A 13,563-nucleotide genomic window follows, 5' to 3' on the forward strand; every position below is an offset into this window, starting at 1 on the left:
AGGGAGGGAAGGAGGAAGGGAAGGAGGGCAGGAGGGAGAGAAGAAGGAAGGGAAGGAGGGAGTGAAGAAGGAAGTGAAGGAGGGAGGGAAGGAGGAAGGGAAGGAGGGCGGGAGGGAGAGAAGAAGGAAGGGAAGGAGGGAGGGAAGGAGGGCAGGAGGGAGGGAGGGAAGGAGGGCAGGTGGGAGGGAGGGAAGAAGGAAGGGAAGGAGGGCAGGAGGGAGGGAAGAACCACCACATGTTTCCCTTTCTTTCATTCCATCGTTTTGCCTTGTTTGGTGCCTAGTCACACAACACAATATAATACACGACTTGCTGTGCACATATTTTGCAAGCAGATGTTCATTAACAAATACAGGCTCAGAATGATACAGTCTTAGATTTAAAATTGGAGTGAACTCCCACCACCTCCTTTTCTGTTTGTCAATTGGGGAAACTGGGGCTCAGATAGGTTAAGTGCTTTGCCCAAGGTCACACAGCAAATTAGCTGCTGATTGGGATAAGCAAAAGAATGAAATCTGGTGGAGTATATGTTGTGAGATAGTTCTACTTTTGGATTCAAATGGTGGCCCAGCCAAGTTATGCGTGCCCCATGCTTAGAAAAGACAGGTTTTGATGCTCTTGGCTTAATTTGTCTATGAATTACCATGACCCTAGGAATAGAGAGCAATGGTGATTACACCTGTCTTTGGCAGACGCCGAAACTCTGTTCTTCCGTCAATTGTCTAGTTAAAAGCAGTAGGGCGCTTTCCCCCAATTCTATCCTAGAGAACATTCACTGATGGTTGAGGAACTTCATGCACATTTTAATGAAGCCTGGGAGTCCTGGTTCACTCTTTTGACTACTCTTGGCTTTAAAAGATTGGAAGTCGGCTGGGTGCGGTGGCTCACCACGCCTGTAATCCCAGCACTTTGGGAGGCCGAGGCGGGCTGGATCACAAGGTCAGTAGTTTGAGACCAGCCTGGCCAACATGGTGAAACCCAGTCTCTACTTTAAAAATTTAAAAATTAGCCAGGCATGATCGTGTGCAGCTGTAATCCCAACTACTCAGGAGGCTGAGGCAGGAGAATTGCTTGAACCCAGGAGGCAGAGGTTGCAGTGAGCCGAGATCATGCCACTGCACTGCAGCCTGGGCGACAGAGCAAGACTGTCTCACTGGAAGTTGGGGTGAGCCCTCTCTCTGAACACCCTTGAAACTGCCTCTGGCTCTAGGCTCTTGAAGGTGGGTTCCAACCTCATTTCTCTTTGTGATCCATTGCCAAATCTCTATTCCATGTGCCCAGGTCTCTCACCATCCTGCTGCCACAAGGGGTCTATATCTTTCAGCCTGTGGGCCTTTGTTCACTCATGCCAGGCCCCTACCTAGAAAGCCCTCTTGCTCCCCTTTTGTCTGCCTCTGTCCTGCTTCTACTTCAGTGCTCAGTTTGAGTCCTTGCTCTTCCTAGAAGCTTCCCTAGACCACTCTATCTGTAAGTTGTTGTAGCCTGGAGGGATATGGCTACTGCCTGAGACTCAGAGCTGAAGGCAAGCTGCCACGGGGTGGGGGAAAAGAAGTATCTTGTTCATTGTCTGCTCTAGCAGACTGGGTAATTTCTAAAGAAAAGAAATTTCCTTCTTACATTTGGAAGCTAGGAAATCCAAAGTCCAGGGTGCCACATCTGGTGAGGGCCTACTTAGCATGTCATAACATGGCAGAAGGCATCACATGGTGAGAGGGCAAGAGTGCACCTGACCATGTCTCTCTTCTTCTTATAAAGCCACCAGTCCCACCACTGGGGCTCCACCCTGATGGTTTTATCTCACCACAATCTCTTTCCAAAGGCCCCACCTCCAAATGCCATCAACATATGAATTTAGATATTATGTTTCCAACACATGAAATTTGGGGTACACATTCAAACCATAGCAAGAAGGTTACTCCAGCCTCTCTCTCTTCCTACCTTTCAGTGTCCTGCTATGCTCACCATTAGCCAAACCTATCCAGAAGCCAATGGGCAAGGGAGCCCAGGTATTGCAATCCTTAGGAGTCAGCCTCTTGGGACACAGAAAGGCAGAGAATGGTCTGGAACTGAGGATGGGGCTGGAGGAGGCAAACGGAGAATAAAGTTTTATAGTAGTTGTTTACCCATCCTACTGCCACTGGAGTGCATATCCCCTAGGATCGCTGGTCCCAGTCATTGCATGCAGCTAGCTTCCCTGGCCCCCTCCTGCCAAAGGCCACCTGTGCTTCCCAGCGATTGTGACAACTAGAAAACACCCTTCCTCATTTCCAGACACCCCTATTTAAAAACCACTGTGTCATACAATGAGGCTTTTTCATACATTGTCCCTTCATCACTGTTTCTAAAATGCAAAGCAATTTAATAATCTGAGTGTTTGCCCAAAGTTCTGTCCTGACTAAACGAATGAGGAAGCAGAAATAGCCATATTGTGACCTCAAGGTGCTATTTTTTATTTCCCATCAGAATACTGGAAGGGGAGCCAGGGAAGCCCCACAGTCTACTGTCCTCTGTGGGCCCTTCCTTGTGTGTGAGTCCATCTGGGGTTTCAGGCCAAATACTGTTTAGAAGCCTTGAGCACTGACCATGACATAGGACTAAAGTGAGAATGAACCAAAAGGATTTTGTCCAGAGAAGGGGTGAATAGGCAGAGAAAACACTACAAAAAGTGTGAACCCTAGCCTCATGTTCAGACTGGTGGTTACATTGTGGACTTTATTGCTTTGATCCATTCTAGGTTCAGGTAACAATAATAGTGATAGTTTTCTCTGACTCTTGCACAAGACTTTACAGTTTGCAAGGTGCTTGCATGTACATTTGACAAGTGAAGAAACTGAAACTCAGGTTAAATAAAGCGCCCGAGATTCTACAGCTTGAAGGAGGCAGAACTGAGACTGGAAGTCAGGCTATCAGATTCTGACTGCTAACTGTGGTGATAAAGAGCTTTCTGGCCTTCGTAAATTGGTAGTGTAGGCCAGGGTTCATTAGCTAAGCTCTCAGCATTGCTACATCACCATCCCATGTCAGTGGTAGTCGATGGCATTTTAATGGAAGCCAAATAACTCTTTCTGTTGGCATTCTCAGGCAGCTGGAGTTTTTGTTTTATGATAATTAAATACCATCATCTTTCATATCTGACAATCTTTAGGACCCAATTAATGACTGCAGTTGCATGCTAGAGTCATCATTAGCTCTGTAGCAAGGAGACCTTCGGGCACCTGTCTGCCATTTGCAGGGCTGGATGTGGGTACTCAGCCTGGCACCCTTTCTTGGAGCCAGAGTTGGCCTTAGATCACAGGGCTATTGACACGATTGAGTTCCTTGCCTGAGCCAAAGCTCTGGAAGTTCATGCCTTTTTCTCATGAATGTGATCTCATAAAAGAACAGTGGTGGACTCCACTGGAATCTTTCCACCAGGGAGGCACCCTGCCATCAGTCTAGGGGGTGCTTATAGCCTATCCCGGCCTCGTTCATCCTCCACATGGCCACTAGAAATCTTCCTCACATACTAATGTGACCCCCAATCCTCTGAATAAAGGCCAATGTCTTTAGCCTGGCACCTCCAGGCAGTGACCACCTGGGCCTGCCCCAGCGTCTCTACCTCACCCGCAGCCACTGTTCTCGCACAGCCATTTCACACTAATTATAAAACTGTCCCCAGCTGGCCTTGCTTCTGAACCCTTGCACAGCTATTATCTGCTGCCTAGAATGCCCCTCAGACATAGGTCACATGTCCCTTCTCAGAAACCTTTCCTGACCCTGACAGTCAGTCTGGCAGCTGCTCTCCATGCCCGTGGTGCTCCCTGGGGCTGTGGCGTTTGCTGGTAAGGATTACTGTGGTCAGCACTTGGAAAGTGCTCAGGATGTGGCAGGCCTTGATGTAAGCACCTTTCCTGCATTCACTCATTGAATGCACACAAAGAAGAGTTGTTTAACAGTAGGGTCTATGGAGGCAGACTGCCTGAGTTCAAATTCTGGCTCCACCAATTAAAGGTTTCGAAATCTTGGGCAAATTGCTTAGCCTTTATGTGTCAGTTTCCTCATTTACAAAACTGGGAGTAATAACAGTACCTTCTTTACAGAGCTGTTATGAGGCTTAAATAATCAAAGTATTTAGAAAGTATCTGGCAAGTAGTAAATACTCAGTAAATGTTAACTAATGTATGCGATGATGATAGTGATGTATAATTTTATCATCACAAGTTTGTGTAGTATATATCTGTTTGTATATCCATTTTCTTTACTAGACCATAAGCATCTCAAAGTCAAGGACCATATTTGTTTTATTTCTGAATCTCTATTCAACCTACAGTAGTCCATGTTCTTTCTCTTCCTTTTATTGCCATTACTATTATATATACCTTTTATAGATAAATGACTAGAGGCTCAGAGGTGAATGTGGCCAGTAGGAGACAGAGTTAAGGTCTAGGTCTGTGAGGTCCCTGAGCTCTGCTCTTGTATCTTTGCTAGCTGTCCTCCCAAACACTGGCTACTTGTCAAGGATGGGGCTTATCCTCATCTTTTAATCCATCAAGTCCCTGCATACAAGGGGCTGTTTAATATTCCTGACTGATTAACACTGGGGCCCTCTCCTTATGGCACACCTTGAACCCAGGGCAGAGAGGTATGGATGTGGGTAGCAGCCCCTGCCTGGTTTGCTCTGAGATGCTAATCGAATGCAGAAAGGGGCTTTCATCTTTGAATACATGGTGAGCCCATGTGTCTGGTTTTGTTCTGAGTGTCAGGGCTACAGCCATTCTCATCAGTTTCTGAACTACAAGTTCAGCTACAGGCACCCTCCTGAGACTAGAGCTCCTAGGAGCCAGCAGGTTGTCCAGAGTGGGATTCAGTGTAATAAAAGAGTATCATACTTCTGTTAGATATTGTTCTGCTCTTTCTCTCTCGAGGTTTTTTGCTTTGGAACCCATGCTGTAAATGCTGAAGAGTGATCACCATGGTGATGATTCAGGGCTTTACGATGTGTTCATTCAACATGACTTTATTGTAATTGTGGAATTAATAGTTACCATTTTTCAGAATTACTATATTCCAACCACGCTGCTAAATACTCACATACATTATCTCTTTTAATTCTCATAACAGTCCTATAAGGTAGGCATTATTTCCATTTAGTTGTAAGAAAACTAAAGCTCCAGAGAAAGTAAGTGACGTGATGAAGGTCACACAGCTTCTAAGTGGCAGAGCCAAAACTTGAACTCAGGGCTCTCTGACACCAAAGCCCAGTCTCTTTCTCTTACATACGGCTCTGCCCGGCACTGTAAAGGAGCCTCACTATGATCTTGGTTCAGGGAGGTGCAGCCAGGAAGCTTCGGTGTTCAGGATTTTTGTGCATCTAAAATGAAAACCGCCTGAGGTGTTGGAGGACACTAGTAACTGCAAATATATTTAAGAACTTGTAGGAAGCAAAGAAACTTCCTGGAAAACCAGGCTTGCAAAACTCAGGTGCACAAGTGACTTTTACTGGTAGTGGTGTGCACAAATAACAGTAAAATGACTCACATTTGGGCTTGATTCACGGATATACTTGGTAGCTATACCTGTGAGAAGAGGGTGTAAATTGGAAATTGCATCACAGCTTTGCAGGTGTACCAATGTGTACTCTCAGGTAGCTTGAGAGAAGCAACTGCTTGTGCAGGCAAAAGGCCCAACTACCTGAATTGTTCTTTCCCCGACATTCTGTAAAGATTTACTGAGGGCCTACCATGCATCAGGCCCAGCTCTGTGCAGACACTGGGGATATGGAAAGGAATGACACCTGGGTCTTTCCCTCAGGACGTAGTAGGAGTTGATGGTACACTTGGCACCCAAGCAAACCTGTGGCTCTTCATCCTCCAGAAAGTGGTGAAGTAGGAAAGTTTGCCCTTTCACAGACAAACTGACCAAGGACCAAAGGGAAGTGAGTTGTTGGAGGTCAACCAGCCAGTAAATAGAAACTAGAAGAGAGTTCTCTCTTAGGCCATATTTATCTTGTTCACTGTTTTATTCCCAATACCTAGTGTACAAGACTTGGCACAGAATAGGCATTCAATAAATTCTGAATGGGTGAACTGGTTCTGAGATTCCCTCCAAAGATGAGGGTGCATATTCGTAGGGGATAAAAGAAGGCTCCTCTGTAGCTTCTCACCTCCATCTTTGCTCCTGGCCACAGAAGCAAAAAAAAAAAAAAAAAAAAGAGTCCATTCAGACCAGAAGAAACATTTGCTCTTTGGGAAGTTTACATTTCTTTCTGGGGTTTGTGAGTGAGGTTTCTATTGCTGAGCTCCCAAATATAGAGCTTCTCCTTTGGGAACCTGGGAAACATCAAGGTCCCCTTTCTTAAGGTTCTCAAGCTCGAAAGGGTGAGGGAAGGGAAATAAAGGGCCTAGCCAAAGCCTCTGCAACTCTAGCTCCAGGCAAGTAAGTAAAGGCCTGCATAGATCCATGGTCTAGCAGGCCCAGAGTGGTCTACTATGATTTTTTGCACACAAATATGAACCTCACTTGCTTGCACTGACAGCTTAGGCCATTCACATGGCTATTCGTTCAATAAACTTAATTGAGCATCTGCTCAATTCTAGGCTCTGTGATCACCCAGCACAGAGAAGAGAAGATAGGGACTTTCACACCTCCCAGAGGAGGCAACATGTGGACATCAGTATGCTTGCTCTTGGGGAGGAGATGAAAATGAGAGGTCTGGGTTGCCTGCTGTCAGCATTCAAGAGGAAAAGGAGGATAGATCAAGGAAGTCTTTCGGGATGGAGAAGCAGTTGAGCTGAGGGCTCAACAAATAGAGAGGATTTGGCCCAGAGCATTCCTTGTTCCCATAGAAAACATTCCTTGTCCCCTAAGGAGAATTTCCTTTTAGAAGTTAGTTTTTAGACCTGAACCAGTGATCTTACTTAAAATTTCATAATTGCAGGACTTTTGACAGTTCCCCTGATCATTTATCAAGCCAGAGCCAGGTGCCCCATTAGTCACAAAGCAAATGTCTGTAGGCTTGCCTGGCCCAGACATCAGATGCTACTGTCTTCACTGAGGACCTTTTTCCTGCATTTAGCCATGGACAGACAGTCCAGGAGGTGTCTAAGTTTTATGCAAAGGCACCATGGTTTAGTAGACTGAATTTGGCCTTTGTATTTATGAGAACCACTGACTAGTTTTGTAAGCCTGTGTCCTCATCTGTAAAATGGGAGTACAAATACTGCCCCCTAAGGGTTGTTGTGAGCATTAGAAAAGTTAAGGATGTGAAAGCACACATTGTAGATGCTTCAATACATAGCAGAAACTATATCAATTAAGTAAAATGCCATGAGGTTGACTCCTAGGGCCAGAGCAAGAGCAAGGACTGGGTAACACTTCTCTGCTGGCCTCTTGATAACCATTGGATGGTAGTGGTTCAGCCGCTGCCTCCCACTGCTCTGGTGGACTACTGCCAGCAGCCTGAAAGGCCAAGCCTGGGAAGAACATTCAGTCAGCCCAGGAGGCTGCTTCTGCTGCTGGCTTCTGTCCCAGGCTCTTTCTGTCTCCATTAAAGTGCTACCTGAGGACAGCTGCACAGAACAAATGACCCTGCACATTCTCACCTTCTTCCTAGTCCAACACTCCCTGTTCTCTGAGTGGGACACTCTGCCTGGACAGGTTGTATTCGCCTCCAGGTTCTCTCCCTTCCCAGCAAGGAACATCCCTGATAGTTTCCTTCTGGTCCAGCACTACAGCACTGCATATCTTCAGGAGGTACTATTCACATTCTGTCAGCTTCCTGGGGACCGTCCTTGTGGAAGTTGAGGTTTTGACCATTCAGATGGCCTCAGCACATCTCCTGGCCTCGGAGGAAAGATGTGGCTGGAGTGGAGGATGCATGATGGAGCTGATGGGAGAAGAGGCTGGAAGACAGCCATGGATCGGATTCCGGAGGGTTTTATATTAAGCCAGGTTTGGGCTTTATGCCGAAAGTAGCAGCTTGTAATAAGGAAGTGATCCACTTAAATGGGTTTCTGTTTCTTTCTCCCTTCCACCCTAACTCCCCTTTCCCAAATTCCCCACCAGATTTGCTTTATACCTCTTTGGCATAAAAGGTTGGTTTATTCAAAAAGCAGAGTGATGCATCTTACACTGAAAAATCCATAACACTAATGGTGCCTCATACCTGACTATGCTTGCTGGTTTCCAAAAGCCCTCTCCCTATCCCCAGAAGAGCACAGCTTTTGGAATATTGCTGTTCCTTCTGATTCTTAGTCTCCTCTATAAAATACAGAATTCTCTTGAGGAACAAAGAGCAGAATACTTCAGAAATATTTATTTCCTACAGATTGCCTCATTTGATCTCACAGTAGCCCTGTGATTCCCCAAATAAACTATTTCCCCTATTTTACAGATGAGAAAACTGAGGCTTAAGAGGTTAAATGGCTTGACCATGCCCATGTGGTTAATAAGTGGTAGAATCTAGGTTAGAATGTAATTTCCTGGCCTTTTCACCACCCCCATAATATCATCCGCTTTGAAAGACTAGGCTTTCTGTGAGCATAGCTTAGATGGATCGTGAAGATTTACCTCCACAACTTGCCTCATTTGTGGTATCACCAGAAATGGTATTCGTTTTCTTTCTTTACCAATAACACCCACTTAGCCACAAACCCTTGGGCACTTTACTTACCTGCTCCAAGTCTACATTTTTCATCTGTAAATTGGTGATGATACCTGTTGTTCTCAATAATTAAAGGGAATAAATAACGTATCTCAATGTTCTCATCTGTAAACTGGGGATAAAAGCAGTCCCTACTCTGTGATGGTTGTGAGAATTAGCTGAATTTACACTTGTGGAAGGCTCAGAACGGGACTCTGGCACATTCAATGTGCTCAGTAAATGTTGAGTGGTTTTTAACCACCCGGCCCGGCATGGCTCACCTTATTCAAAAGTCATCTTTCTCCTTATGTGGCCACCCCATCTAAAATTTTCCCACTGCCCCTACATACACAGGCCACAGTGCCCTTCCTGGCTGTATGTGCTCTTAGATTTATCACCATCTCAGTAAACTATACGTTTTACTTTTAAAAACTTTGTTTCATTTACTGTGTACCATCATATATAATCAGTGGTTCTAGAATTTTAGCATACATCAGAGTCACTTGGAGGGTTTGTAAAATCAGATTCCTGGGCCCCATCAGGGTTCATGATTCAGTCAGTCTGGGGCAGGGCTTGGGAATTTTCATCTCTAACAAATTCCCAGACGATGTTGAAGCTGCTGGTCCCTGGCTACACTTTAAAAACCACGTCCTAAAAGCATGAAACAATGTGAAGTTGCTGAGATGAGTAACTAGTCTTTTGTATGTTGTCTATTGTTTTACTCCCCTACTAGAATTTAAGCTCAATGGGGACGGGAATTTTTGTCTGTTTAGTTGGTTAAGGTATCCCTAGCACCTAGAACAGTAGGTGCTCAATAAACATCTGTCGTGTAATTACTGATTGACTGCATCAATATGTATGATCTGCCGGCGGCCTCTTCTAGGTCTTGCTCAGACCTCCGTGGCTGCTTTTCCAGCCAAGGGGCAGCACCCAGCTCGCCGCCGCTGACCGCCGTGTTTGTGCCCTAGATCACCCGGGCGGCCTGCAGAACCACGCGCGGCTCCGGACACCGCCGCCTCCGCTCTCGCACACCCACACCCCCAACCAGCATCACGCAGCCTCCATTAACTCCCTGAACCGGGGCAACTTCACGCCGAGGAGCAACCCCAGCCCGGCTCCCACGGATCACTCGCTCTCCGGAGAGCCCCCCGCCAGCGGTGCCCAGGAGCCTGCCCATGCTCAGGACAACTGGCTGCTCAACAGCAACATCCCCCTGGAGACCAGGTGCGCGGCCGGCAGGGCGGGCGAGGCTGGGAGGGGCGGGCAGCCGGGGCCTGGACCAAGGTCTTTGGCTGGCGGGGCCGTTCAGTGTCCCCAGATAATGCTGGCCGGAGGAGCTGGGGTTGGGTGCACGGTTTAGGGATGTAGTTCTCTGACTGTCAGCATGGTCTTTGGAACCCAAGAGACCCAAGGTCCAGTGCTAGCCTACTGCTTACCAAAGGTGTGACCTTGGCCAAGTTGCTAGATACCCCCCGCACCAACCCCTTGCCTCTCCTCCCTTGTCTACACAATGGCCATGAAGTTTGCGGGGCAGAACTGTTAAAGGAGATGAAGAGCTAACCTGTGAACAAGGCTTGCACAGGTGTGTGACCTACAGCAGGTTCTCAGTCTGATTTGACTCGGGCCCTCATCTTTGCCTTTCCCTACATGATTCTACTACCCAATGCCTAGTGTCAGACTTGCCTGGCCTGGCGTCGGCACTCAGCTATGTCAGTCTCCCCACCTCTCCTCCTTCCCTGCTGTGCTACCACCTTTACACCCAAAGCCCTAATAACCCCTAGCATGTATACATCAACTTTGGGTTACAAGGGCTTTCCTATGTGTGACATTATGTAATCCTCATACCTCTGTGAAGTGGCTATTAGGATGATCATCCCCATTTGGGAATTTGGAAGCTGAGAATCAGAGAGGGTCCATCACTAGCTCACTTCACACAAGTGATTGAGGCACAGCTAAGACTTGAACTCAGGTTGCCTGACTCCCTGTCCAGTGCTGCTTCACCTACACCCCAGCTGCCTTCTCTCGGTCTCTGCTGGCTGGGAGCCCTCCACCCTATTCCTTCTTCCAGCTTTGTTGGGCAGTGATTTCGTCAGCTCGGGGACATCAGTCTGCTTGCCTGTAGCTGTTCTCCTTCCCTCTGCTTACACACTGTTTTTCCAAAATGGAATTTGTTTATGATTATAAAAGCCATACAAGCTCACCAGAGAAAATGCAGAGAATTATAAAGACAAAAATTAAGATTGACCCATAATCCTACCCCTCTGAGGTAAGCACTGTTGAGTTTGGGGGCATAGCCTCTCCCTTTCTCTAAACTGTAGATGAAGCGTCCCAGGCTGGCAAAACTGGAACCACTTTATCTTCTACCGTATTTCCTAAAGTAGTGGGAAACATAGATTTTATTTCCTCAAACTCCTGTTCTTTATCTGTGAAAAGAGCAAAGTTCATCCCAGATTTAAGGAAGTAAAATTAACCTGCATGTGGAAAGTGTGGACATGTGACTGCCTAGCACACAACTATGGTAACGGCACATCGAACTTGTAGAGGCCAGTGAGAGAAAATGAACATTGTTTGTACCATTTTACTCCTCTAGAATTGTTTTTCCAAAAGCAAAATTCTTAGAGATACAGCCCAACCAGCTTCCCCGCTCCTATCTCCAGTCTCTTAATTTATATTATTTCTGTTGACATCCTTTAAAATCGTGTGTGATTTTTCCCTGCGTGCCTCCTTTGTGCTCATCAGTAACATAGTAGGATAATTGTGTGTCAGCCTGCCCAGGGTAGCTTAATCAGATCTCCATTATTTCCAATGTGCTCGTTGAAAGACCAAACATGACTGGAAGAAGCTAGCCACTAATCAATGGTTCTGATGCTCTGCATGGACCACAGTCACCACTCCCTCTGCTTGGATGTTCATCTTTCCCACTTAGGATCAAGTTAGAACTTCCTACTCTGAGTTTCCAGGTTTTTCAAGGAAAAGAAGATAGAGGATGAGCAGCAAGGCAGTTTTCCTAATGGTTAGTGTGAGTTGCAAAGGTGGTCCCAGCTCATGTCTCCTGTCTTTCTGTGCTCACCTGCCTTTCTGATGCTCTATCCTCCCACACCCATTGCTCAAAACACATGCAGCTTTTTCTTTTTATTTATACTTTATTACTCAAATAAGAAATGTTCATTGCAAAACAGCTACACAATGAAATAAGAAGAAAGGAAAATCATTTATATTTGTCACCAAAAGTAACCATTGTTAACACGTAGGTATATACTCACATAACACCATTTTATATACATCTATACACATATATAACATTATTTATGATATATATTATTATATCATATATATTTAATATTCAGTATATGTATGTGCATGTATGTATATTTCCCCCAGTGCCAGGCCCTTTCATGCCTTTGCACAGAGTCTTGTACAGCTCTGCCAGAGTCACTCACCTTCTCACTTTGTGGTCTATCCAATCCTACTTATTCTTGAAGCCCCAGTTGAAATGTTTGAGGAAGTCTTCCTCTGTGAACCCAGAGTTCTGTGCATCCAAGGATGGCCTAAAGCCAGAAGAGGTGCTTAATACAGTGAATACACAATCAGAATTCTAGATCTTAATGCTGACTGTAACTGATTGAGGGCACAAAACTAACAAGGCACAGTTTAGGAGGGATCAGCGTCAAGTCTGGCAGATAGAATCACAAGCTGACTAGCTTGGCAAGGTGGACAGAATATGGCCTTCAAAGTCAGAGGGACCTTCATACCTGCCTTGGCTTTAACCCTTACTAGCTGGGCAAGTTCCCTAACATCCCTGAACCTTGATTCCCTCATCTAAGAATTCGTGCCTCTCAAAGAGGTTGGGAGGAAGTAAATGAGATGTATAAGAAGCACACAGCAAAGTGCCTAGCATTTAAAAACCACACTATAAAAGCTATTTCCCATTTTTTCATATACATCTTCTCTCCATATCCACCCTGTGGATAAAAATGTCATTCAAAAAGTGTTTCTTGAGCTCCTACTCGCCCCAGAGGAGTTGAGGGGAAATAGTAGGTTCTACCTCTTCTCTACTTCGAAGAAGTAAGTTTGGCCTGATGTTCTGAGGGCACAAGTGATGGCCCATTCAACATAGTAAGTTTGAAGCACAGGTTTTAGGGTCAGACATACCCTATCCTCAGAAACCTCACTCTAGTGCTCACTAGCTATGGACCAAGACCTTCAATTTTATCTCTAAAACTGAGAAAATAAAGGTCACTTTCTGCTGTGATTATCTGTTGCTGCACAACAAACAAATGACTCCAAAATTTAGTGGCTTTGGAAACATCCAGTTGATTATACTTCACAGTGTGAGTCAAGAGTTTAGGAAGGGCTCAGCTAGGCTATTCATCCATTCCACATCATATTGACAGGGGTCCACTGGTGGTATTCAGCTGGCAACTGGACTCATTTGAAGGATCCAAGATGACTTCACTCACGTAATTGACACCTTGTGGAGGGATGGCTGGAAATCCGGGCTTGGCAGTACCCTTCTGTCTCTGTCCATTTAGTGTTGCTATAAAGGAATGCCTGAGGGTAGGTAATTTATAAAGAAAAAGGATTTATTTGGCTCACAGTTCTGCAGACTGTACAAGAAGCATGACACCAGCATCTGCTTCTGGTGAGAGCCTCAGGCTGCTTCCACTTATGGCAGAAAGCAAAGGGGAGCCAGTGTATGCAGAGATCACATGGCAACAGAGAGAGGGGTGGGGAGGTGCCAGGCTCTTTTAAACAACCAGCTGTGGAGGGAACTAGTAAGAATGAGAACTTGATCTCCTCCCAAGGAGGGCTTTAATTTATTCATGCGGGATCCACCCTCATGACCAAAACACCTCCCATTAGGCCCCACCTCTAACATTGGGTATCAATTTCTTTCTTTCTTTCTTTCTTTCTTTCTTTCTTTCTTTCTTTCTTTCTTTCT

At 45.7% G+C, this 13,563-nt stretch overlaps 1 protein-coding gene across 1 annotated transcript in view; it reads left to right on the top strand.

Annotated features, from left to right (window-relative positions):
- TENM4 (teneurin transmembrane protein 4) overlaps positions 1-13,563 on the top strand; it is a 792,673-nt gene that overhangs the window by 535,110 nt on the left and 244,000 nt on the right. The window contains exon 7 of the mRNA XM_011989697.1: positions 9,590-9,845. Coding sequence (XP_011845087.1) covers positions 9,590-9,845 — 256 coding nt within the window. The remainder of the gene's footprint in view (positions 1-9,589; positions 9,846-13,563) is intronic.

The sequence above is a fragment of the Mandrillus leucophaeus genome, unplaced genomic scaffold (assembly GCF_000951045.1).
Source record: "Mandrillus leucophaeus isolate KB7577 unplaced genomic scaffold, Mleu.le_1.0 Scaffold360, whole genome shotgun sequence".
Classification (NCBI taxonomy): Eukaryota; Metazoa; Chordata; class Mammalia; order Primates; family Cercopithecidae; genus Mandrillus; species Mandrillus leucophaeus.